Below are 27,532 nucleotides of genomic sequence, written 5' to 3'. Positions count from 1 at the left end.
CGCGGGCTCAGCAGGGGGCGCAGCGGTTACACTGTGAGGAGGAGGGGGCGGTGACTGGAGCGCGGGTTCCCTCCTCCTGCACAGTATAGCCGGAGCCCGGGGCAGTGAGGGCGCAGTGTGTGCACAGGACGGGCTGAGGATGAACGCGTTACCTGCGCTCTGCCTGCTGGGGCTGCTCTGCTCACTGACAATGGCGGTAAGAAGCGGCCGATAGCGGAGACTGGGGGGGAGGAGGAGGGGAGGCTGTACTATAGGTGCGCGGCATATCCTCCCGCGTGTAGCGGCGCTGCACGTGCGCCACCCCACAGGTGTGTGCTTACCCTATAGATGTAACTACTACCCCCAGTATACCTGTACCTGCCCTATAGCAGTGACTACGACTACCTTATACTTGTACTTACACTATAGGAGTGACTACTACACCCACTCTCCCTGCCCTATAGTAGTGATTACTACCCCCTTATACCTGTACTTACACTATATAGGAGTGACTACTACACCCAGTGTACCTGTATTTGACCTATAGTAGTTACTCCTACCCCTCTTATGCCTGTACTTGCACTATAGGAGAGACTACTACACCCAGGATACCTGTACCGCCTTATAGGAGTGACTACTACCCCCCATAAACCTGTACTTGCACTATAGAAGTGTCCACGACACCCATTGCACATGTATTTACACTATATTAGTGACTACTACCAACCCCCTTATACCGGTACTCTAAGGTAGTGTCTAGTACCCTCTGTATACATGTATTTTCCCAATAGTTGTAAGTACAACACTCAGTGTGCCTGTATTTTACTACTACTATCACACCTCTTATACTTGTACTTGCATTATTGTCCTAATTACTACACCCAGTGTACCTGTACCTGCCCTATAGTAGTGACTAGTACACCCAGTGTACCTTTATTTACACTATATTAGTGACTACTACCACCCTTCCTTATACCTGCACTTAAACTATAGTTTTGACTACCACACCCAGTGTACCTGTACTTGCCTTATAGTAGTGACTACTACCCCCTTTATTCCTGTATTTGCCATGTAGTGACTTCTCCCTATATACCTGTACTTGTGCTTTAGTAGTGACTACTCCCCCACCCCCCTTTATACCTGTACTTGCCCAGTAGCTGTGACTATTACCCCTAGTATGCCTCTACTCACCCTATAGGTGTGACTTTATTACCCTTGGTATATGTACCTGTGCGTGCTCTAGGTATATTTACCCCACTGTATACATACTTGGTGCTCCTGCTATAGCATCGGTGATTTACTTGCTCCTTATAGTTTAGGTGATTGTTACTGTAGGTGTAATCAGTTGATCCTATACATGTAGCATAGAGGTGAGTACTATGTGCGGCTGTTCCTGCTCTGTGGTGAATCTTAAGTTGGTGTAAATTTTGTGGTGTTGCGGGATGTTTTGCTCTAGGGGCACGTGTTGTGGCAGTGTGGACTTTGTGGCTTCCCCTGTAGGTTAGATGAGACGCTATATGGTGGTATTAGTAGACTATTGTCTACTGGGGCCCCGCCAGGTTGTGGCTTTCATCCGGTTTTGCTTGTCACTTTGTAGCCTAAAGCTAAGAAACTTATTGAAGAGACGGAAGAAGGAAATGTTGTGCCTTATTCTTCCTTTTGGCTTCCAGTTAGAAGTGAATGAGAAAAGTAATTATTGCAACCTTAAAAAAAAAAAACAATTTCTTCAAATGTGAGAAGGTTCGGCGCGACAAACTGGACGCGAACACATTGCTGCTTTGTGGCAAGTGGCTGTTTGGACGCCGATACGTCGGGGTTGCACTAGGTCGGAAACATTGGGCCCACTCATCTCTATACATGTGCTCTAGCCGGTGTGCAGTGCCATCTTCCACCAAGCCAGTTAGTGGTGATGCGCCTCATGGATCACCTACCTTAGTGGTCCCACAGTCCTGCTGTAATGAGGGCTGTTGTAGTCAGGTGACCATTGAGTCCGCTCATACACGTGGGGCTCTGTTTCTGCAGCCCACGCTCACCTCTCGCCTACTCTGCTGCAGGATGTTTGCTCTCTGGTTCCTAGCTCGTCCTGTTTGCTTTTGGTGATTCGCAGAAGGAAATGGCTTTGTTTTATATTAATGGACCTGATTAACCTCGGATTATCGGATACTCTTGGGCTGTGATGGTGAACCAAGCGAGTGCCCAAACTACAACACAAACTCACTTATTTATGACAGTGGCAACGTGGAAATGTAAGCAGTAATTAATTGCTCCCTGCTCTCACAGCTTTTAATCGTATTGGCATCCAGAGGACACCAATATAGTGAAAAGAAAGGGGAGAAATACACATTTTTGTAGCTTCCCACCAGGGTCCCCTAAATTGTGAGGGCAGAGATAGAGCTTCAGTAATTCAGCCCTGTCCACATCTTCTCGCTTCTCCTGAAGTCCCCGGCAGCCAAGGATGTGTCACTTTAAAATGGCACTAATTGCAGGTTGTCCTGTGTGACCTGGAACTGCTGGGGTGTCAGCTTGGGTGCCCACAGAGAGGGCTCAAGTGCCACCCATGGCACCCATGCCATAGGGTCGCCACCACTGTCCTATGATCTCATCTGCTTTGCTTTGGTGGTTTGTCATAAGTTTAGAGACATTTTAAAGGCATTTTCCTGGACTTTAAAGGGGGTCTCCTCTGAATCTTTATCCTGAAAGGGAATCTCAGTGATTGGAGGCGAGGTACAACCACTGTTCCTCCTAATAAGTGGAAACATGTGTTGAGCATATGTCCTGATGCTCCATTAATTCTGACATTGCTAAAGATGGCTTCTCCTCCACTTAGCAGGAGGAACAGGACCCCAGGTTCTCCTGCAGTCTTACACTTACTAATCTGACAGATGCCTTACATTGTGGATAGGTCCCAAAAATCAGTTCATTTGAGACCTAAAAGCTTCTAGACAGAGCAATTGGATTGGCCTTTACCAAACGTTGTCGGGTGGCATGTCCAAAACTACTTGTCTCTGGCTACTCATCTCTGCTGATTTGTTACAGAAAAGAGGGAAAGTTTTGTTCAAGGCGGCTTGACGTCGTATAACCATCCTCTTTATAATTTCGTATAAATCTGATTAATAAATCCCTGGTCTGTACATGGTCCCTTTGCGGACAGCTTCATTTTGTGTGACGTTAGTTGTGCAGCTGGAGGACACATTGGAGATGTCTATATGTGTGTTTGGATGATGTATCTACAGAAACCTGAAGAAGTCTTCATGTGGTCTAGTGTTTCATCCTGGCTCTCGCTAGTAATCAGATCTTGGACTAAATTACATGACAATTTCATGAGCGAACTGTGTGCAGTCCCATTGTGTTAAGTTTTCATCTGAGGACATAATAAGCAGATAAGTCACACTGTGGCGTACAACGTGCCATCACGACGTGGAATAAGATGGCTATTAACCCATTTTCGGGACTCTAGAGGTGACTTTTGTTGCCCCATACATGAGCAGTAAGAGTCTTTCATCCTAATGACCATGCTACTTTTCTTCTCACTTTTGTTAGACCTCAGACTTGAACAAGCGATGGATGTGGTGGAGAAACTGTGGCTGAATGTTAATGATGTCATCTAGAGCTAAGGGTATGCCCTTCCATGAAAGAAGCAGTGACTATAAAGTCTCCTCTGCCCGTGCCATGACTACACTGAGACTAATGAGCTGGAAGCAGTGTAGTAGACGGCTTTGTTGGATGACCTCCAGTAGGATGAAGCTCTGCAGATGTGGAGATCACGTCCTACAGATATATGGTCCTGTGCGAGGCTATAACTGAAAGGCTATTCAGGGACAGTTATAGGACATGGCAGAGTTTTAGAAATCCTCCTTGGGTCATCCAGATATGAGATGTGAGCAGGAGAGCAAGATCTGCAATCTAAGTAAGATTCCATCCATGGGCTAACCCTGTTGAAGACACTTGTCATTGAGTACTAGAAGAGACTCTTAGAAGTTGTTTATGGAGAGCGTCTTCTGGTTTGGTGTTTATTACTGAAACTTTAGTGTTCTTATGCTACTTGTTGGGTTTGAGAGTAGAAATGATGCGGGGCTATGTTCATTGTTAGAAAGCAAAACCGGGGCACCTGTCCAGACCGACATCATGAAGGAACCCAGATTCTTGGCTATGATATCCATACCATGGTTGTCCCTACCACTGGGCAGTAGAGCAACTTGTCTGTGGCCATAAGAACTCAAAATAAAAAAAACTGTATACTTGTTTCGAACTGTACTCCACTCAATGGGGCTTCTGTTACTATGGGGGGGGGGGGGACTGTGCTTTTTTTTTTTTTTTGAAGAGGCCCTGCTTTGGACACTTGATAGTTTCAACAAAATTTTGTTGATGGGACAAAAATGTTGGTTACCACTGCCGTACAGGACACAAATTGTCAGTTCTTAAAAGATGTTAAATACATTCCCCCCCCCCCTCTCATAAAATCGCTCCTCGCTCAAGATATCTGCATTTGAGTTTTCTAGTTTTAGGCGATAGCTGGTTCTTGGTCTGCTTGTCCTCACCAGGCCAAAACAACCTAAACGGAGAAGTTGCATCTATTAGTCCTCAGTGATTAACAGATACTTCCAATTATGTGGAGTTGGGCTAGCATCCAATCTGTATGGTAACGCGTGACTGAAATGTGAAGTAGGGGTGGTAAGGCTGATCTACATATTGACTAATCATAGTGCATAGCGAGCATCGGATTGATTACCACCTGGTCAATTGGTGCAGTTACCGGTTGGGAACAAACTCTTCCATCATATGTCCATGTAAGTGGACCTGTGGGGTAAACCCCTCTCATGCAGCAAGGCCTTCCCCGTTCAGGTATAGCCTGTCTTGTCCTGTAATTTACTTTTGGTAAGTAATGGGCTTGGCTTGGAGGCCTTGCTGATCTCTCCTGCTCTCCGTCCTCGGCTGATGCTCTGTGTAAACATGTCTCGCGGTGGTATTATTTACAGCATTGTCTGTAGATAGGATAAGGTTTCTATGCGTCATTCCTGCTGGTGACTTATTACAGGCCTCTAGCATTGAAGTAAGCGAGCACCTGCAAAGGCTAGCACGATGGCAAAGTGCATGGACCACGTGGGTTCCTTTAAGAATTTCCTGTAGTTATATGCTGCTAAGTGACAGGGTAATGGGTTTTTATATCTGGCACTGATGGATAGTTGTCGTTACCCAAGATGTGCAGAACCACGTATATAGGGGGTAAGTGATCTGTAGACCACTAGATGAGTCTCCAGGACCCAAGGTTGTCAGACATCTAGATCTTCTCATCTTTGAACCTTTAGAATGTTACTCACAAGTTCTATCAAAGACTGGTTTGAAGTCATTAGATGCTTCAGACCAGGGTGAGGCCGAACTTCAATGTCCTTTAAAGAGATTACTGGACAGGATGTGTGACTTAAAGGGACTTGGTCAGAAGTCTTGTACTCTTATTACCAATTATAAGGGATACAAATGGATGTTGACTTGAAACAGATCATTGTGGTAGTGAAGAGGTGCGTGTAATATACATTTGCCAAAAAAACCCCAATGTGAATGAGCAGGTTGACAGATGCAGCTGCTGGTTGGATGCTACAGCAGTCACAAATGGGGAGGAGCTGTGGAGCAGCTCAACTGAGTGAGGACACGCCCCTAGTGCATCTGGAGAAGCTACAATCCTGAGATATAATTCCATTTTCAGTGCTTTTAAAAACAAGGGCTTGATGATGCAGGTCTCCAGAGGCAATACCGAACACAGCTTTGTATGGTGAGCATTGCTGATCCTTTTTAGGTTATCGGATGTGGAATTCTGGTAAATTCCTTAAAATGTTTTCCATATATATTTGTAGGTGGTATTGCCTCTCTACAAATCTTCTTGCGTTACAGGTTTATTAAACCTTTTGGAGAAATGTATATTTCTCCGTTGTGTGCTCATGCTTTGAGTTTTCCAGTTTGCTTAGTGCACAGCCCTACAGAAGGTAAAAAAAACTAAAAACTTGATGCCTCCATTCAGGTTCACGTATTTCCAATCGCTCAATTGCTTCCGAAGAGAACAAGTTCTGCTGTATTTACTGTGCTTTTAGCACCTTTTGTTTGTACTTGTTCCACCCCCCCCCCCCTTTCCCGCTGAGGAAATTACAACAAAGACCTCAGTGTTTCAGAAGCTCATGTCTGTCTGTGTCTGCATAAAGTTATTGGTTTTAAACTGAAAATCAGCATAATGTGATTTATGTAGACTTTAGTATTATCTATTTCATTTCCTTTTGACTGCTTCTCTTGATTGGCTTTCCCAAAGGATAGTTGTGTTTATATCAGGGGTAAATTCATAAAGGGAGTGTCCTTTTTACTAGTAATATTAGAAGACCGCAATATGAAAGTCTGGGCCCCTTCTGCAACCCCAAGAGACCAAGCTCCATGACTGATCCATCACCGGATGATGATGCAGAAGTGGCACTCTCCAGTATCGGGTGCTGGACCTCCGCTGACCTCAAATCTATTAATCGTTAAGAGAATCCAGAACCAAGGAAACCACTTTTAACTCTTGTTGATGAGATTTCCAGAAAGTGAATGAGTGAAATCATAAGAGTTGTCTACCCTTTGTGCCTAAAGAGCTAACGACACACAGTCCACGACGATGGGTGTGTAGCTGAGCTTTTCTAACTTGATGTAACTCAGCAAGAGGGTGGAACTTTCTTGTGACCAAATTTTGTTTCCTGACAAGATATTGAGTTAATTTGATTAATGGTTCAAGGAAGGAAAAAAAATCCCACAAGTCCAGCACTTCCTCGGCTTTATCTTGTCACGTGAGCTAATTACGCTAACGAGTGCCGACATGTAGGATACATCTCATCCAGGGCAGTGACTGATGGAGATCTGGAGTCAATGTCCCAGTAGATTAGGTAAATACCTGGGGGGACTAAAACTTGTCTGTCTACAATTTGGATATCTTGGTAAAAAAGTAAGTCTTGTTTATGATGTGGGCAAAATCGGGCCTAAGGTCAAGTAAGGGACAGGAATGACCATCAGCCCCTAATGGTCAGACTTTCAAAGGCTGCCATCAAATACTGAATATGGAAGCTGCGACATCTCTGGTATTAATTCTGGTTATCCCGGAAAAGCTTGTGCCGTGCCCTGCTGACACACAATAATGGCCTCAGTTTTCTCGGGCTGAGTATTTAGAGCAGTAGCTTTGCTGTAGTATACACTAGAAATTTGGCTTTAGCCGTTTACAACCTGCGCCGTCTGCATTACATACTGGAGAAGGAATTTTTGTCAAGGCACTTTATACTAAATACTTCACTAACTTTATAAGATTAAGGGGGCGGGGCAGCGGCTAATGGTGCAGATACGTCTCTATTTCGTTGTTGTTTTTTTTTTTTTTAATTGCATTTTATCCTGTGTGTGTGGGGAGGGTGGGGGGGCTCTTTCTTTAAATTTTTAGCTTGTCTGTGTTGTCTAGATTCCGAGCTGTATGTAAATCTTTGCGTTGGGACGTATATACTAATCATGCAGTTGCTTTGACAGTTCTGTGGAGTTGCTAGAAGGGCTGCCGATCAATTTATGTGGGCGGGGTTATCGGTACTAACTGCCAATTACCATATGTGGGTGGGATTATCGGGGCTCTGTGTGGGTGGGATAAATGGGACTCGCATCCTTTCTATCTTAGGATCCTTTGACGGGGTTTAGTACCTATACCAGAGCTCAGTTTCTTTCCCTCCTTCATGACTTTTTCCCTCACCCTTTTAGATCAGGTTCGCATTAAGGATCTTTTTTCATCGTGCTCAAGGGTGGCCTCTTAATTAAAATTTTTGGCATCTGAGAATCGGCAAATATAGGTTCCCTGAAATCCCGGTCTTAGTAGGAGTCCCACCTCTGGTAGCATTGCTTTTATTGTAACGTATGGTTGTAATGTAATAAACTCCCACACCCCCTTCTCTTTGCTGTAATAAAGATGAACGTCTATTTGAAATATGGTGGAATTTTCCTAATGAGCTGTGGTTGAGGCTTTGAAGCCGCTCTTGTGGTCTGCATGACTAATAAACCTCCGAGAACCACTTTCCTACTCTTAACCTATGGGCTCCTGGTAGTTTTATTCCTCCTAGACTGAATTTTACTTTCTCCTTTTATTAGATGTAACTTTTTGCCCCGTGAGGTGTTTGTGACCTGGTTACACTTCTGTGCAGTTGACTTTATGGTGTCTCTTTTGGCATTATTATTATTTTTATCTTTTAATAATGCTGTAAAATGGCTCAAGACGCACAACACCTTATTAAAGGGAGTGCGGAGAAAGGTGTGAGAGGGTAGTCGGTAACTGTGTCCGCCAGCTGTTTACCGTTACGGGTGTTGTGTAGAGGTCATGTTTAGTTCTTGTTGGTTCGTGCTGTGTGTAGGACCTACAATTGGTGAGACCTATTCTTTGGGTGTTTCGTATTCATGAGCAGCGGTTGCTCTTGAGAAGCCAAGGACATCGCATACTAAGCTGAGGACTGTACACCTGAATGGGACCTCTTTTTGTCCATACAATGGAAGTTACAGCAAAGCCCTGAAGCCTTGTAGATGTAATTGTAATACTTGAAAGAATCTGAAATAAACTGTGGCATGCCTTTGTACACCCTCTGGTGATTCTTGCAGAGAATACCGTGTCATACGAAGGCATCCATCCGCCGTTGATGATTGGGAGGCCTGAGGCATTCAGCGTGGGCAAAAAGTTGTGGGTTTTACTTAAGAATTATCTGGCTACCACTGGAATTATTGCAGCATTTATACAAGAGATTTGCACCATATTGCCCATTTCTATGGAATTAATCCATCAGATGGCCAGAACTCCTTGCAGGTCAATTGTATTTGAAATCTGTATGGATGAAATACATATGCATCTACCATTAAGATGGCATCTCCCGATTAATGCCCAAATTCAAGAAGCTTTGACCTTGGTATAGTGGCTAAACCTGTAAGCCTCTTCTAGAAGGGAAAGACTCCCGACTGCAGACATTGCTGTTTCAAACTCTTTGCTTCTCTGAGTAGAGAACTGGCTCAGCTAGAGGGGTTCCGAGAAGGTTTCATTATGGACAGAAATTGCCCTTCTGTAACCCTTATCCATTCCAACTTACATGAACATACCATGGCGGCTCTAATGGAACAACCATTTAAAAAAAAAAATTGGCCACTTGTTTGGAAAATCGAAGTCACTTGACCTTTGCAATGAGCTTGGGCATTGGGCATGTCATCAATCTTGGATAATCTGCATACCTCCATCTGGTCACTAGTAGTGGGAAATTTCGATAGATTTTTGCATCCAATTCTGTCGTGGTAAGATGACGTCTTGGTCTGAAAATTGCAAATACAAACTTTCCACACAACTGGCTTTCTTTAGAATTTGGATATTAAGCCAGTTGAGTTCTCCTGTGACTGGTACTGGAAACGAAAGTGAAGTCTGACTTTTCTTTTTTTTTTTTTTTTTTTTCCCCTCTACGTTCTGTAATCTGGTGAACGGTTCGCTCACTTATCAGGAGTTGGTTTTGCCTTTTTTGCTTAGTCATTGGTGAATTTTGTTTCCAGGAGCGTTGCCAGGCCCAGCATTCTACCCGGTGCAGTTCTCTGCGCACCTGACGTGTTCGAACATTAACCTGGGCGTGTGTGCGTGAACCCGTATCTACTTATTTTGTCTGAAGGCCAGATGACCTACATGTAATAGCAGGAGCTATTCGTTACTGCCAATTAATTTTGCGGAACTCTCTGGTTTTATCCAAAATGTCCTTTGCATGCATCGACTTGTCCCGGATTTGATGTAATTTTTAACAAATAAGAAAATCCTTACATTTTTTTTTTTTTTTTTTTTTTACAAAACCTGGATCTATACTTTTTAACTTTTTTGGTTTCTGATTTTGACTAGACTTCAAGTAAGGATGAGCAGTAATGGCTCATAAGCCAGTAAGCTCCAAAGACCAGATCGGTTGTCGAGTGTTGACTACTCTTTATACATCGTGGTAGTTTTGGCAAAGCTGCCATAGAGAATTCTCAAATGCATTGGTTGGTTGTGGTGTTTTGTTGGGTGTCCGCGGCCTGTTATTGAGGATTGTGTACTCTTCTTATGGTGGCCATACAACCTCTTCTCTAATGATGACACTTTGGGAATCTTCAGTTTCATGATGGGTATGATGGTTTGGGTTTGCGCCCTTCTTTACAGCCAGGTAAGCCTCGCTGTAGATGCACATGCACACCTTTCTATACCTGCAATGAGCCAGCGCTCGGCTTTGTTCTTGCTGTAATGTAATATGGTAAAGAAATGCAGAGAATTGCAGAAGTCCGATAAAAGGAGAACAACGCTTAAGGGCAATTTCAATGAAATGTTTACCAACAGACGGGTTTCCAGGAAAAGCTGCAACGTGACTGCTTCGGTTTTATATTCGAGGCCAATTTATTCTCTAAGACTTGTCATTGTTGAGCTACTGGAAGGTCGGCACCTAGGACCGAGGTTGCAATAGCAGATACTGAACAGACCTGCAATGCCTGGATTCAGAGGCACAATGTTTAACTGAGCTTTTAAGCTGAATCGTCAATCAAAATTTTTGTACCGGAACAAGTGACACACGGGAATAATTAAAAATACAAAAGTTGAAGGTTTTTTTTTTTTAACCTGTAACTGAGGGTAGATGTTGGAGCAGAGCTAGACTGGGTCCAGCAGCTCTGATTAACCCCTTACTTCACCACCGGGTCTGTATTCCTGGCAGCAGTACCGGATTGGAGAAGGAAGATGCGGAAATAAACCGCATCTCTAGGTTCTCTGGCAGTCAGAGACCCACTCCGATGCGGTAGATCGGTAGAGGAAAACTGCGGCAACGTCTAAAGACGTCTCTGCAGATTTGGGACCCACTGACGTCTAGAGTCAGTAGGTGGTCGGGATAGAGTTAAAGAAATGCTGATTTTCCTTATTTTCTCTCACATTCTGCTGTGAGCATTGTATAAATTAACTTTCCCAACTGTACTCGTGCTGCTAAATGAGGAGAGGCTGATTAGTTTCCGGTGACTATCGCCTTTTAAGGGATAAATTATCAAGTGAAATATTTCCAAGGCATGTAAAAGGGTAAAGGTGGATAAATATTGGTTTGCTAAAAAAAGTAATAAAAAGGCTTATAGATTTACTGCTCACTACAGGAGAAGAAAGGAGCAAACGAATGAGGGACTCTTTCCTCCCCTCCCCCACCTTTTACTACGCTATCTACAAAAAATGGCTTCAGTATTCTTTATTTGTCCGGCCCTTATTCTGAACAGAGGATATTGACTAAGTGTTGCCAATGTTTCAACTTTTCCTATGTTCTATTAAATCTGCATTTTGTGGTAATGATTTCCCTGGTAATTTTATAATGAAGATGTGTTTTAACTGACTCTCCCTATAATATCTAGATTCGTATAGAAGAGTATTCTCCATATACTGTAGACCCAGGGTTAGACTTGTTGTGATGTGATTTGACCCTCCCTTGTGTACTGTTCACACTGAGTCACAACAGGATTAGCCCAGACAAAGTACATTGGCTCCAGTGACCTTTCTTACCACCTCCACTTTCATTAAGCTGAAGAGACTGGAAGTGGTGGTTTTCCTGTGCTCGCTCAAGGTTAAAGAAACACTAAACCTAGAAATGCCTACTAGAAATATAGATGTCCTTGTGCTTGGTCTGCAGCGTATACAGAGTAATCTTCCACTGTTGGCTTCTGGTGGACACTTGGCAAGAGGTAGGGCTTGGTCAGAGACTTGTTCATATTTCGGACCGGGCAGGGAGGAGGAGCAGAAGGAAATCATTGCTGAGATGATGGAATAAAATATATATATTTTTTATTTTATTTTTTGGGGGGAGGGGGTGGTATTTTCTCAATGGATGATGTGGATGTAAACCACCAGCCACTTTAATGTCACAAACAAACTTGTTACCCACTACAGATTGTGATCCTGTAAAACCTCCAAAGCCGTGTATGTATGCAGAGATTAATTTCTAACCCTGCTGATAACCCTCTTGGACTCGCTCGTAGTTGGACCTTTCGCTCCGCAGTAAGGAATCCGTAGATTTGGCTGTTTTAGTCATCGCTACTCTTGCGTGTTGAAGCTCAAGTCCACCCGGAAGGTTTTGAAGTGTTGACTATTGTCCAAGTTCTTTTCACACTTGTTTGATGAAGGTTTTGTCACCCTCTAAGCGTAGCTTATCAGCACACGTAGCAATCACTCACCAAACCTTGCCAAGTCATTAGTCATTATTTGTCATGTGCCGGAATTACTCGTGAAGACGCTTCTGTTGTCTCGTTCGAGTTCAATGCCTTTGTCTCGCACATGTTTGGTTGAGGGTCCCACCTTTTGATGTTGGGTTACCCCATTGAGTCTTTCTCCCTTTTATCTGTAAAGATGTTATACCACCAAGAGAATATAGACCTGCTAAAAACGTTGTGATCCTTGGTAGCCACTAAAGGGAAGTCCCATTAATTCCCACAAAGGCTCCGGTGATCTCCATATGACCATGGATTGTCCTTTACATAGTGAAAGTTACACACAAAGCTTCTTACTAGTTTAAATGGACTTTAGCAATTTCTTTTACAAGAGCTGATCCCAGGGTCCTTGTAGATAACGGCAAGATAATTCCATAATTTATTTCATTAAAGCGGAATTAATATGTAAACAATTTGTAGGCGGGGTGGGAATGATGAAACTTACACAGAAGTTTGAGATCTGTAAGCCATCGCTCAATACCTTCTGCAATGGCCAAGTATCTAGAGAAGAAGTCTCCATGATGGAAGTCTGTCTCTTACATGGTGCCCTTTCTTCACTTACAGACAGTTGATTTCCAGTTATATTTGGGAATTGGTTTTCATCTATGAGTCAATTTACTCTTATTAAACAGGCATTTACTGGTACATAGGATACAAGCCAAACCCAGGTAGCTTTTTCTTGGGTTGTATTAGAGGGGCAGCTTTTCCTTCTAGATGACCACTTCTATGCTTAGACAGGACTAAAAAACTTATAAACTTGTTTTCATACTTATTGAGATTAATTTTTCATCTGCCCAGATTGCAGCACATTGTTAGGGGAGTTGCCCAGTTTGGTCATGATGTGGTTAATCTCCATTAGTGATGTGATCTGGAAATGGTGGCATGCCTTTGAGGGTAGAGGCTGACATTCCAGGGGGATTATCCAAAGGATTTCCTCTTTTAATGTAAGGAGAATTGGGAAAATGACTAAACCCAGCAGTTAAACCTTTTTGTGTTGCATTTCTATTAAATGTTTTTCTGTTATATGTAGAAGTGTTCAACCTACAGTTGTCTAGGGCAGTGGTCCCCAACTTTTTTGTAATTGGGGGCCGGCTACACCTATAAAATTTTTTTTTTTTTTTTTTTTTTTTCCCCTTCTTCTTTCCCCCATTGACCAGTTAACCCCCTTACCATGGTCCCTGGGAATTTATTTGGTTGCCCCTCTTATACTCCATATGTAACCTCAACCCATATGTCCCGCTTCAGCCTCCAGTTTAAAATGCCTCTTACCAGCAGCTGCTCCTTTGGCCTTTTCACTGAGGTTGGACCGCTGGTCTAGGGCATCATGGGGAGTGGTTGTTTTAAATCACATTTGGCCTGCATTACATAGTTTAAACTTGTTGTAAATGTTTGAAATGAACATCTCCTTGATCGATCTCCTCAAGTTGACTTCTTGGTAAGGAGTCCACTAGGCGTTTCATTTTTGACCAACAGAAGTTGGTGCATGAAGAGACATAACTATATAGAGGACAATGTAACTCTTCAACCATAACACTGTTGTGGCACCTATTCCAGCACAGTTGGTATTTTTCTAGTTCTGACCAAGTCATTTTGACTCCCTGTGTAACAATTTAGGCTATCTACCGTCAGTTGGGTAGTCCTGAGCAGGCAGCCACTTGACCCATACTTCTGATGGCATAATAAACTATATTTGGGGGACAACAATTCTGCTAATGGCGCTAGAACTAGCAGTGACCAAAATCAAGATGCATTGAGTTAGTGGATCCAGGTCTGGTACATAAGCCCATATTTGTAAGCCTATAAGAAGGTGAACAATATATTTAAAAAACAAAAACAAAAAAAAACTTGAGCCAAGTCAGAGGGGTCACGTCGGTGAAGGGGTTAGACATGGGGTCAATATATCTGACTGGAAGCTGCCAATGGTTTTTCATGGAGCTATGATTTCATTATGAATAACTGAGCAGACTCGTGCAGTCATTGATCAGGTGGCTGCACAAGGGTTTTCTCTACATTGACTCGTGTCTTTTGGTGGATCACTGATACCTGGCCTCTATAGGGTCCACATTTTCTTTATAGTTTTGTGTAGCTTGGCAGATGAGAAACTACAGGAAAGAGCAGAACCAAAGCGTGTTATTCAGCTTTGCATGCGGAGATTGTAAGCTCTTGCAGGGCCTTATTCTAATTTCTGCTGAACATTATATTGCTCTATCTACTGTTCACGATCAGTCCTTGCAATGTCACCTGACTATAGTCTCCATGTCTACCTGGGCCTAAACAATCTGGCTGCTTTGATCACCAGAACGGCTGGCACTCCTCTTTGGAGTTGGTCGTTTCCTTGTAAATTCTGGGTTAAACTGCTAGAGACCTTCTGGATGACGAGGTGTCTCATGCAAACGACATGGTCCATATGTAGCTGGTCCTGCGGCCGGCGCTCACCTTTTGTTTCTGCCAGCGGCTTTTTATTACTACCTGCAAACATCGGCTTGGCACGGAGTTGTTAGACGAGGGCTCGCTCTCATTAAGGTGAATCATGTTTCTTATGTTAGCTGATGCCATGCTGATACGGTCTGGTGGCTGTCGTAATGTTACTATAGCACACAACTTTGGTAGCTGGGTGTCTCAATCTCCTGTTACTAAAGAGTAACCCTGTTATTTTGGGACCAGTGGGCATTCTTATTTCATCAAGCTTGCATGAAAAAGTCGCCTCTGAGGACTGTTCCTTAAAGTCGCATTCACACAATACTCGATCGGAGCTCATCATGTGAACGCGGCAAAGGCTACATGGGTACAAAAAAGGTTTTGTGTTGTGTAAATTGTTAGCACACAGCTCCATGGTTTTTCTATAGGTTCATGGTTTCCACAGCCCATGTGTCGACCTCCCCAGGAGCAAATTTCGGACAGGTCTTGCCGGTGTGGCTTGGGCACGGATGTAAACCTTTTCTACGGGCATTGGCATGCAAGGGGAACTTGTGCACCGATGACTTGCTGATTCGTTTCTTGTAGGAAGATCAATACTGGAGCTTCCCATGTCCTAGTGATGCGCTAGTTAACTGTTCACCCCACAGGGCCATATCCCTAAAATGCCAAGTCTGTAGAACAGTGGTGTGCGCGGTGCATATGCACCACAAGTTAACAATTTTTAAAGAACTTTTTTTTTCTAAAAAGTAGACCACATCCCTATTCGATGATCAGTATCCTAGAGCTTTATGGGGAGTTGAGAATTGTGGGTCGGTATGTGATTACAGTGATAGCGATGCAGGTTTTTATGAAGCTTTATTCTGTATTTTTGCAGTATGTAGCACTTGAAGCGCCTCATTGTTTTGGAAGTGCAGAGCTGTGTTATCGGAGGACGGCATTTTATCAAGGACTCTTCTTGTCCACTCTTAAATTCCTAAAATGCATGACGAATCCGGTCTGCCAGGCTCTGAACCAAAGGGTTTTATTTTTTTTTTTCTTCCGAACTCTTCTTATAAATGGGGAATGATTTGGTCACTAATAAGCGGGCAGTTTGTGATAAATATAGGCATGTGATTGTGGTCACAGTCCGGTCTTGTGACTGATGGTGCCAGACATGATTGGATTTGGAACCATCTGAAGGCATACACGTGCTTGTGGTCAGCCGCCGTGCAATGTTTGTAACTAAATAGTCATTATTTGTATGTACAAAGGGTCGTCTTGGAGCATCTACCCTAATTTGTCACATTGTTTGAGTTTTGTGACCTTCGTGGGTAGCTCTGTACAGGTGGTTGAAACTATAGTTGGAGACCATGAGCACTGGGTAGATTTGGTTGTGGTTGCATCAGCATGTACGAAAGTCTTAAGACGTGGGCTTTTAATATTTGTTCCCTTGTAACCAACGTCCTCCAACTTGTCTGGCAGAACTGCAACTTCCCTTTCCTGCATAAGTTGCAAATTACGATTAATAAAGGTGCCCAACGTCTGAATCTGCTCTGCAGCTGTACAGTATGATGCATCGAATGTTGACCTTGTCCTTGCTTGTAGGACCTGATGTTCCTGTGCTCTGCAATGACCCTGTGGTGCACAAGAACATATGGCCTAATACGGATCAGACTAAAAGCGTAACAGTGTAACAGAATAAATTAGACTTATTTTTAGGAATTCTTCCCTAATTGTTCTCATTTTTGGGTTCCTTCTAAAAAGTTAAACTACAGTAACTGTGATCTGACAGGCTGGTAACGCATGTGGTAATTTGTCCAGTCATGCTACAGAATTTGTCCTCTCATTGCTCTTAATAGAAAAATGGAAAAAATGCACAACTGGGGTGGGCAAAAACAGGAAAGGTTCATCACCCTTAGGTCGTTGTATAAAATATGATGTATTATGTGTTTCGCGTCTATCTTTCGAAGTCTTGCCTGCAGGGCTTCTCTCTTGTGCTGCACTTATTCGGGGCAAGTCTTCCTTGAGCCACCAGACACTCTGTCTCCAGGCCTCTTGAACACTCCCTAGACTCATCCTATAACAAGCCAATGATGTCATATCCAGGTCATCTGTCCCACACTCTCCCAGTCATCCCAACAAACTGCTTATAGTGCATGCTCGGAACAAGTCATTCCAGAGTGTACCCAAATCTACTTTATATTCTACTGAAACTTTATATTAAATTATATTTTCATTTTCCTTTTACCTCAAACACCTTAGACAGGCATTTGTGAGTTATGGAGCCTTGGTTGAGTTCTTGGCTTGAGACTCCAATTCCTGTGATTTTGCAACTCTTTGTGGGATTTATGATTTTGTGTATGCATTTGAGGTCTTTTCTTCTTTCCATTATCATGTGCTCATTTATTGGGCTCTTTTATTGGTTTAGTAAGAATATAGACCTTGATTGTGTATTTGCAGGAGTTGCATACATAAATCAGTTGTTGCCATTGGGTATTGTCACCCTTCCATCTTAGACTCCAGGGCGACCTTTCAGCCAGTGGTGGTGAACCCATGGCCCTCTGTGGGCACTCAAATCTTCATTCCTGCATAGAGTTCACGAGACAAGACTTATGGCCTTCTCCTGCAGTCCCACGCCACACAGCTTAGTGCTTTTTAAGCAACACATCCTTGGCTATCTGGGATTCCAGGAGGAGTGAGAAGATGTGGACAGGGCTGGATTATCATTGGAGCTCTTACACCCTGGAGGGTGGCTACAAATATAACTTGGTACTGTATGATGTCCTCAGGACGCCAATACAATTCAAAACTGTGACAAGGCAGGGAGCAATATGTTATTACTTTAGATTGCCATATTGGCACTTTGCAATAAATGGGTTTTTGTTGTAGTTTTGGCACTTGCACTCTAAAGGGTCATTACAGTTGAGGGAACCGGTTTAGCAGAGTAAGAGACTTGTGACTAGGATCCCCAAGTAAGAGCTCTCCTTACTAAAACTTTGCCACTAAAGGCTTTTTGAGGACTTGGTGTTATGGTACCTGGTTACTTGATGAAAAAGAAGCTCGGGAGCGTCTTAAAGTGCCTGCTACAAAAGCAGCACCACTTGGGCTGTGACCAAAGACCTCATCAATAGTACACAAATGTCTCAGTTCCTTTAGTCCAACTAATCTAATCCATGCTTGGAGATGGGTTGCTCTAGAAGGGCAAACGTGCTTGGTTGACCATATGTCGGAGAGAGTTGATGCCACCTTAATGACGTTACAAAAGAGTTACAAAAAAATATTGCAAGTGCTCAATGAATGGTCCCAAGTGAGGCGTAGTGTTGTCTCTTCTGTAACCTATTCCTTGCAACTCCCTCTTTTGGTCTTTTATGTCTTCATTATTGTACATTGTTCATCTCCTGCTTGTGGGGAAACGCGTGATGTAGGTGTCAATGGGCATGGTCAAGAACAAAGTGGTGGCAAAATCTACAAAGGATAGCCTAAACTTTTAAATGCCCACACACGGGATACTCGCAGTCTAATTTGTGATTTAATCTGCTCCCGAGCACTGTAATTGGCTTAATGGACAGAAATGATTAACTTTTTTTTTTGAGCCACTGTTGGCCCAAAGGGCAAGCGCCCAAAGAAAGTGCAGCACTAGCAGCTGTAGTAGGGAATTATAGAAGCCATTATTTATCCTAAGGGGTTGTCTCCTGAATGTTTAATTATTCTTTACATCTTCCTGCAGTAGATTTCGCTCATACGTTCCATGAATCAGTCCCAAGGTTTCGGTGGATGACTGTACAGTAGCCTCGCTCCTGGCAGCGCAGTCATCTGGCTTTCCCCACAATGTGACTGCACTCGGGTCTGTGCATTGAGTAACGTATTAATCCGTGTAACCACATGCCTGAAAGTCTAGTAAATGTTTCACGATTTAAGATCTGTTCATTACATTATGCCCCGCAGCCAAAACCTTAAAAGCTCATTAACCATCGTGATGGACGAGTCTATGTATTTAGATTCTCGTTAGGGAATTTTATGGTCTCCTCCTACTTATGGGAAAGTTGAAGCTGCAGCTCGGCAGGAGTCTTTACTTATCGGCACGGTGCTTAATCATTCGTTACTAGGACTGATTAAATAATGTCGTCCCCTCCGTGTGTAGCTGTAATGTAATTATATACACTGGATGACTAATTGTTATTGTGACCGTCAAATGAAATTTAAAATTTTTTAAATGCAATTCAATGGTGCACAGTCGCAATACCAGATCAAACCTGTATGATGGTGTGGCGCTGTTTTGGGGGAAAAATGGGTAAGAGGAAAAAAAACTCTTCCTACCAATCCTTTTTACTCCTGGTCACATGTGGTCACTATTTATACAAGCGCCGATTTTGATGTGGGTTTGTTTTGTGCTTGGAGGAACCACGTTGCTTCAAGTCGCCACTAGAGGGAGCTTTCATAAACTTGCTGCATACGGCTAATTGCTAATCATAGAATGGCATCTGTGTGTGTGGTGGACCATTTGTCTCCCCCTAGAGGAGGCAGCTAGTAGTCAGAATTTTTATTTAAAGGGGTTCTCCAGGATTATCCTTGGAAAGGTCACTTGTATTGGTGTAGGGGTTCATAACCTTCTATTGTGCAGAGCTTAGGACTTCCAGATCTGTACACTGGGCTACTTTCAGATCTGTCTTTAGGACTTGGTCCCTGTGACAGTTTTTCAAAATTTTTGTGCGGTCATAGGAACAATAAAGCTTCATTAGACCACTTACAGCTGATCATTTCAGGGTGGGACTAAAGTAACAGCCAGAGGTCAGTTGGAAGAGAGGTCCAGCTGTAAGTTTGTCTTTAACCCGGGGGTGCACTGTATTGGCTAAAATTGCATGCATCGACCTTCACCCAAAAGGTCTCTAACAAAGGGTTAAAACAGTAAATTTTTCCACGTGGCTCAGTTTCAGCAGGGAAGAACATGGAAAACAATTCATGCCGCAATCCCCAACGTGCAGCCTCGTGCCGATGACTGAAAGGTTGTTTTAACCTTGACTTAACAGTGGCTTATTGTTATGACTTGTGTGATTTAATGGGCATTAGTAATGGCCGCCACCGCTCCCTTCATGTCCTTGGTGACACTCTGAATGGAATAATACAGCCATCCGAGCCCTGTCCTACAGGGAAATTCTCTAACTTCATTACGCAGACCCTAATCCTAGGCGCTATACCTGTGATGTAAAGTGGAGTTTCCTATGGAGTCCCTGTTCAGAGAGGGGGATAACCTGCTTATTGGTGAACTATGGGACGTCCACAGTTGGACACAACCACGTTATTTACTTCTATGGGAATTCTCTATTCATTGGGATCTAATGCTTGGAATCTCAACCTTTGAACCCCATCCAAAGGGGGAACTTCTCGACATCTCTGTGAACTGCAATTGGCCATCTCCTGCAGTTTCTATCTTGGATGGGTATAAGGGTCCCACACTTTCGGTATCCCAGCGTTAGACCCCACCATCCGTGAGGGTGAGATCCCATAGAAGTAAACGACAAAATGGTTTTGTATGCCTGACCACCCATTCTATGTGTGTTGGGTTTACAAGGGAAACTCGCTCTCATGAGGTGTTGGGAATTGCTTGGAATCTCTGGTCACATCTTACCCAATCTGATTTTAAGACTTAAATGATATTTAAAGGGTTTATCCACAAGTAATCAAACATGGGTCTTTCGTTGCATGAACAGTGCCACAGCGGTCTATAGGAAGAGTACGGTATTGCAGCTTGGGTCCATTGAAAGAAATCCATGGACAGCGGTGGTGCTGTCTAGTAAGCTCCCATGTTTGTCCGATACATTGAGACCAATTCTGGCGCAGTGGTGGGACGTGGACCACCCATGCCGCTTCTCTCCACCCTTTTATCCCTCGTTGGTTAAAGGTATGTAGATCTCTGCTCTCTGTAGGGATGTGCCAGTTGGGACCCCTCAGTCCTTCTTTTTGGAGGATGAGCTGCTCCATGTTACAGACCCTGAGGAGCATTTAACTTTTTGGCAGGCAGATTGCACGTTGCAGCCAACAGCACGTAGCGATGTATGACCTTCTGCCAGAGGATCGGTGGCACAGGCAGACACTTGTCCTCTGACGAATGTAAATTTGGAAAAACCAGGGATATGTTTGAGACTTTTGTTTGGGAAGCTTTTTTTATTGTTCTGCGTCTGAGGCGCTCAAGTTGCAGGTATTTGGCACAATCCAGATGACCAAAAAGGGGCATAAGAATTTGTCTTGCACTGCTCACATATATCTCTTTATCCAGTTACAAACCAGACCTAAAAGTAGACTTTTGTATTGGGCCCCCTAACCCTGCCCAAAGGCAACATTAAAGGACCTCTACCACCAGGATGAAAGACTGTGTATGCAAATTGGCCTGAGTGGCTCCAGGCTCCCTTAAAACCTATGGAAGCTGCATATATGCACATCCCTGAAGATCTGTGTAACCATACTTTGTGTGGCATTAGTAGCAGCAGGGCTTAGATAAAAATGCATTTATATTCTAGGATTATTGCTTTTACACTGTGCTGGGGGGTGAGGAAATTCTAGCGTGCATAATCTACAGTATTGCATTTTTCATAGTCCTGCTGCTACTAGTACACAACAAAGGCATGGTTACACAGATCTCCAGGGACACTATTTGAAGCTTTTTGTGGTCAAAATTGCTGACCAGTTCCCCTTAAGTGTAGATAGTGTAGAAAATGTAAAAAAAAAAATTATATAATCTCAAATCACACGTCTGGGTGCATGTGGATATAATGAAGTTCAATGCAATAGAAACAGTTGAACCCCCTCAAGTTAAGCCACTTGCAAAGAAAAGTGTAGAGCAATTTGTTCCAGCAAAAACGATAATCACAAAAACGTTAAAAGAAATCTGTAGAGTAACCTACATCAAACATGAAGAAAAAACCGGGGAGCACCGATCCAGCTGACACGTTTTGGACATTGTATTGTCCTTCGTTGTGCATCTTGTGCACTTTGGGCAGTCCTTTATTTTAATGTGGGGTAAATGTCTCCTGTGGCTCCCCCTAGTGAGGGCTGATGGCCACCTCCCGGTTGGCCAACATGGAGAAAGACCTTGTCTTGACTCGTTCCAAACAGGATGCATGAGATGGTAAAAATCGCATCTTGGTGTATATTGGGTTCTTCCGGGCCGGGTCTGCGGTTCTGGGCTTGTTTCTTTTGTCCTTTTACCATTCACACTAATCTCTGTGCTGTGAATTAACTTGGTCCCAAGCGTCGGTGTAATCCAATCCATTCTCGTACAGCAGACAGATATTATCCTGATTCTGTAATCTCTTAAAAGGCCGCTTATAAACCTGGGATTAAGCCTCGCAGCAATTTTCCATCTTGACGTGTAACATTCCCCATTTCTTGTCTTTTTCCACTCATTTGATCAAATCCAAAAGAATAAAACTTTTTAATTTCAGGTTTACAAAACCAGAGTGGTTTTTTTTTTTAAAAGGGGGTTTCCCCTATTCCGACAATTAAAGAGAACCCGTCATGCAAAATAACCCCCCTAAACTAAATATATTTTCATAAACTGCCATTAGAGATCATTGCTTCTATCCCTTCATTGTCCCTCTACATGCCTGTAAACCTAAGCAATGAGGTCCTAAAGCTGTATGCAAATGACCTGTGAAATGTCCAATGAAGCATTAGCATATTCAAGCTGTCCACTCTATTCATGAGTGGGAGGCACAGCCACACCCCCAGTGCATGACTGACAGCCTGTATAATGATGTGAGGCTGTATAATGATGTGCTTCCTGGTGCTGGTGGCCACGCCCCCTGCAGCCTGTGTGTACATGTGTGTGTGTTTAGGAGAGATACAGCAGCTCCAGGATGCAGCCATGTTACAGCAGAACATGTCAGATTCATGTGTAGCTGATGTCTGTGTCTCTCACCTGTGTATTAGGAGGATGCAGCATTTACTATACATTACACACAGACATGAGCAGGGGGAGGGGAGGGGTAACAGGGGTGACATCACTGCCTCTGACCATGTGACCAGCCTCATTTACATGATAAAGAATAGATGATTTTACAATGAATAATGTATGAAATAACTAGATAAAGCCTGGGATGGGATCCTTGTGAGCTGCTCCAACAGGTAGTAATGACAGGACTAGTGACACAGACCTGATGACAGGTGTCCTTTAAAGCCTGTTTTATGCTGCTTGGCTGTCCCCTGATTGGGACAAGTTACTCGTTGGCCTGCGGAGCATCCGGTTGGGCAGCTTTTCACCCCAAGCAACTAGAGGAGGCCAACCACAGCCATGACTAGTTGCTAGGGGTGTAAGGCTGCTCTGCAGGCCTTCAATCAACATGTCCAGGTCAGACGGAGCTGCTGATCGGAGGAAGGTGAACCTTTTTTAAAGTTCAGGCCTTGTCAACATGTATAATTGTCTCATAGATGGGGGTTAGACCTCTGGCACACCTACTGATCATGAGCATCCAAAGGGAGTCTCCATTTACCTACGGGGTCTCTTCAATAAGAACTTAAAATTTAAAAAATCCATGCACTTGTCATTTTGGGTCGATGGGTTGTGTGTATTAGGGGTATATATTTCGGGCTATGGATGAAGAGCAGGCAGACATCTTGATATGCACTATGTGATGTAAATGGGTCAGAGGTGAGGGGGATGGCTGCCTCTGTGCAGGGGAATTTTGTTAAATTGCTAGAGGGCAGAGATTTGTTTTGACATTTTTATTGGCCTAGAATGGGTTTTGTTTGCATTTGGAGACTCCCATGGCAAGTGCTGAACACAGGCCTCCAGGGTACTTACCTGCCGTCTCCTAGTGAAGTCCATTAGGTTAGAAGAAGCTTTCAGATTCTCAAGTTGCATAGAATTGTGTAATCTACATGCAGCTTCTAGGGTCTTGTCTTATGGACCACTGAGTATTTGACTTCTGGATTAAATGGTTATGACTAAAGTAAAAAAATTTTAAGTACTAATTTCCATTTGTTTTCCCTAATTTTCAGGTTGACAAAACAGTTCCTCCTGAGGATATTGACGGTTCGGCAGACGATGAGGATTTCTCTGGGTCAGGAATCGAGAGTGAGTTCATATGCGGTGTTGATTTAGATCTTCACCACCACTAATCACTTTTTAACCTAACATAATTTTTGTTTTTTCAATTTTTTTTTTTCCCCAAGGTGTTGTTGAATTGGATCCTAACGTTGTAATGGTCTACTCTACATCTGCTTCAACACTGGTGCCTACTGCGGAAGTGTCTTCAGCAACGCAGGAGCCAGAGATTGTTGATGAGGTAGAAGCTGAAAATGAAGAGACAACAAAATCTCCCGAAACAACCAAAGCACACAATCCCCTCATCGATGACCTTTTTGCTGTTGAAACGGTTAACAAAGAAGTGACTACACAAGATGCTACGGCCTCTCCAATCCAAGAGACCACTGCAGAGGACTTGCATGACGGAATGGATACAAAGAAACACCACCACCACCATCATCATCACCCACACCATCATCATACTACTACTACCTCTAGTACTTCTCCTCTACCTTCCGAGGCAGGTGGTCTTGAGGATGGTGGAACAGAAATTCATCCTGAAGTTGATGAACCCCTTAATTTGCCTGAAAATATTACAACCAGCTCGCCAGACTTGGAAGTACACCACATTCCCCAGGAAGTGACAACTACTGCTGAGGATTTGGAGGAGCATGGTGTTATCGCCGAAGAAACCACCTCTGGCTCTACCAGTACTTATGTGGGCAATGAAGAAGTTACTGAAGAACCAATGGATGTTGATGATCTTCCAGCCATTGATAATTCGGAAACTACAACTGAGGTTGAAGGCCTACATACAACCAAAGAACATCACCCTCATCATCACCATCATCACCACCACCACCATCCTCATCATCATGGGACAACTACAAGTTCAGATGTTCAGCCAGAAGTTACTACGAGACCCTCTGACCTGGTTGACAATGAAGAGGCTAATGTTCAGGAAGGGGAATTTACAACTACCGTTGCAGAGGATGGACTTGTTCATCTTGGTCATCATCCCGATTCGCCTAACCTTGAAACCACCCCCACTGCTACCATTACTACAGAAAGTGAAAATCTTCATGAGATCCACACACATGAACCAAAGGGCAGGAGAATCCATGTTCCAGCAGTTGGAAATGCTACAGTTGTTCCAGTAATAAATGAAGAGGAACACAATCCGGAAGATGCTGAAATAGACGACTTCATTTCTACAGTTCACCTTAATGACTCTAGAAGCTCTCCCGAAGAAATTGATGAGACTTTAGACTCAAAAGAAGAAGGACCCTCTGGGGTGGCAGATGAGGCAAGTCTTGTTTATCTATCTTCTCAAGGTAGAAAATTATGGGCGAAAGACATTTGTTGTCCATTTGCCTATTCCTTAGCAGAGCTTGTAAATTTTGCATGATACTTCAAAGTCCAAAAGTTTGCTGGATACGTTTGCTATTTTGGCTGTCCCGATACCCCAAGAAAAGACCTTAGAATTTATAAAGTGTTCCCAGGCTAATTTTGTTTTCTTAACAAAACTGCTGAGTCATATTACTCTACCTTAAAGGACACCGGTCATCAGGTCTGTGTCACTAGTCCTGTCACTACTTCCTGTTGGAGCAGCTCACAAGGATCCCATCCCAGCCTTTATCTAGTTATTTCATACATTATTCATTGTAAAATCATCTATTCTTTATCATGTAAATGAGGCTGGTCACATGGTCAGAGGCAGTGATGTCACCCCTGTTCCCCCTCCCCTCTCCTCCCCTGCTCATGTCTGTGTGTAATGTATAGTAAAGCATGGCTAGTGTGTGTGCTGTATCTGCTGACATGCTGCATCCTCCTAATATACAGGTGAGAGACACAGACATCAGCTACACCTGTACCTGACATGTTCTGCTGTAACATGGCTGCCTGGAGCTGCTGTATCTCTCCTATACACACACACACACACACACATGCACACACAGGCTGCAGGGGGCGTGGCCACCAGCGCCAGGAAGCACATCATTATACAGCCTCACATCATTATACAGGTTGTCAGTCATGCACTGGGGGTGTGGCTGTGCCTCCCACTCATGAATAGAGTGGACAGCTTGAATATGCTAATGCTTCATTGGACATTTCACAGGTCATTTGCATACAGCTTTAGGACCTCATTGCTTAGGTTTACAGGCATGTAGAGGGACAATGAAGGGATAGAGGCAATGCTCTCCAATGGCAGTTTATGAAAATATATTTAGTTTAGGGGGGTTATTTTGCATGACAGGTTCTCTTTAATGGTTGCACCTCCAAGGGGTTTCTTAAAAATAGGATAGACCATCAACATTCGGGGTCTATCACTCAGGAGGTCCTCTTTTCCGTTACACATGCATCCCATTAATGCACGTGTAATGCTTCATGTATGCTGTGGTGGAGCAGCAGGGACTTGCTAGATAATGGGGGTCTGACTTTTTTAGAAGGACCCCCAACTTTTATCCAAAGCCAACTGGCAGCACCACGTTGTCTGTAATGGTCAGAGCCATACCGGAGGCTCTTCGGTCTTCTGGACCTGGTAACTCAATAGATTATGCATCTCGGTTTTACATGTTTGGTTTTTCTGTTTTTGTTTTAGGACATGTTTTTTGAAGCAACTGTCCCAGCCATCAATAAGGGCAGAATGAACCCCTCTACTGAAGACGACGGCAACTCTGATGCTTCACACGGAATCATGGAGAGGAAAGAAATTCTTGCAGGTAGGCCCAATGTCCTATAAATTGGTCAGAACATTCTGCAATAGACATTACCTGAAGAGCAGGGACATAATTCTTTATAAGTTGTGGACCTTTTGTGTTCACTATCAATTTTCTTGCCTTTGTGTGGTCTTTATAGTCTACAACCCCTTGTGTTCCAGGTATCATCGCCGGTGGAGTGGCCGGTTTGGTGTTTGCCGCCGCCTTGGTTGCGTTCGTACTTTACCGGATGAAAAAGAAAGACGAAGGAAGCTACTCCCTAGAGGAACCCAAGCAGTCCAATGGTGGATATCAGAAACCACGGGAGCAGAGGGAGTTCTACGCATAGTCCTTCAGACCTCAACATTCCTATAGAGATTTCGGCCTCTGCTTTCGTCGTTCTCCACCCACAGCTTTTGCTCTGTGGCTCTTTTTTTTTTTTTTTTTGGCTTCCTGGACGACTACTTGACTTTATTTATGGAGAAAGTCTTCAATGTGCCTTTCTGCAGCACCGTGCCTTTCACCAGAAGGCTTTGATCTTGTCCACACACAAGTTATAGACTCCTTTCACTACATGGTCACAGAGCACAGAGCATGTCTGACTCTTTGACCTGTTTTTGTGCCGGAAAAAAAAAATCTTAACTTCTCCAATGCCTTGCTTCGATTGTATATAGTTATAAATAGACTAAATTTTTTTTTCTGTTTAAATCGATAAAGGTGCACAAATCCTGTTTCTATGTAACGCCACCGTAGCACTTAAAATGCAAGCGTTACGTCATCCGGATTGCTGCGCAAACCCCAACATACACTACCGGGAAACTTGTCACACGTCGGCAAGATGTCTAAAAGTTGGTTCTTCAAAAAAATGCTTGTGTAATCCATACCATAGTTTAATACATGGTTTTTATCACTTTTTATTCTTTTACTTTGTTTTGTTTTTGACTTTCAAGCTTTAAACTGCCGCACCTATTTATTCACTTTTTTTTTTTTTTTTTTTTTTCCCTTTTTGATGATCCATGGATCGTCGTTGGTTGACTGTGCACCTTTCAGTTCATGGTTTTATTTCCTTGCACTAGCCTGGGTTTTTTTTTTATTGTGACCATTTTAATGATCTGTTTGCTGTTGCTTTTATGTTGTCATATCCAGTGTTTGAGTAAACAAGTGCCAACTTTAATGTCTAGGA

The 27,532-nt window shown here is 43.4% G+C and overlaps 1 protein-coding gene across 1 annotated transcript; it reads left to right on the top strand.

The window, feature by feature from the left end:
- Positions 1–27,532, top strand: SDC1 (syndecan 1). Its single transcript, XM_072143629.1, has 5 exons — positions 1–196; positions 23,623–23,698; positions 23,797–24,956; positions 26,253–26,373; positions 26,532–27,532. The coding sequence occupies exons 1-5, from the start codon at positions 140–142 to the stop codon at positions 26,696–26,698; spliced, it is 1,581 nt and encodes a 526-aa protein (XP_071999730.1). The 5' UTR covers positions 1–139; the 3' UTR covers positions 26,699–27,532.

Source organism: Engystomops pustulosus, chromosome 3, assembly GCF_040894005.1.
Source record: "Engystomops pustulosus chromosome 3, aEngPut4.maternal, whole genome shotgun sequence".
NCBI lineage: Eukaryota > Metazoa > Chordata > Amphibia > Anura > Leptodactylidae > Engystomops > Engystomops pustulosus.
This window is presented reverse-complemented; position numbering and strand designations above follow the sequence as displayed.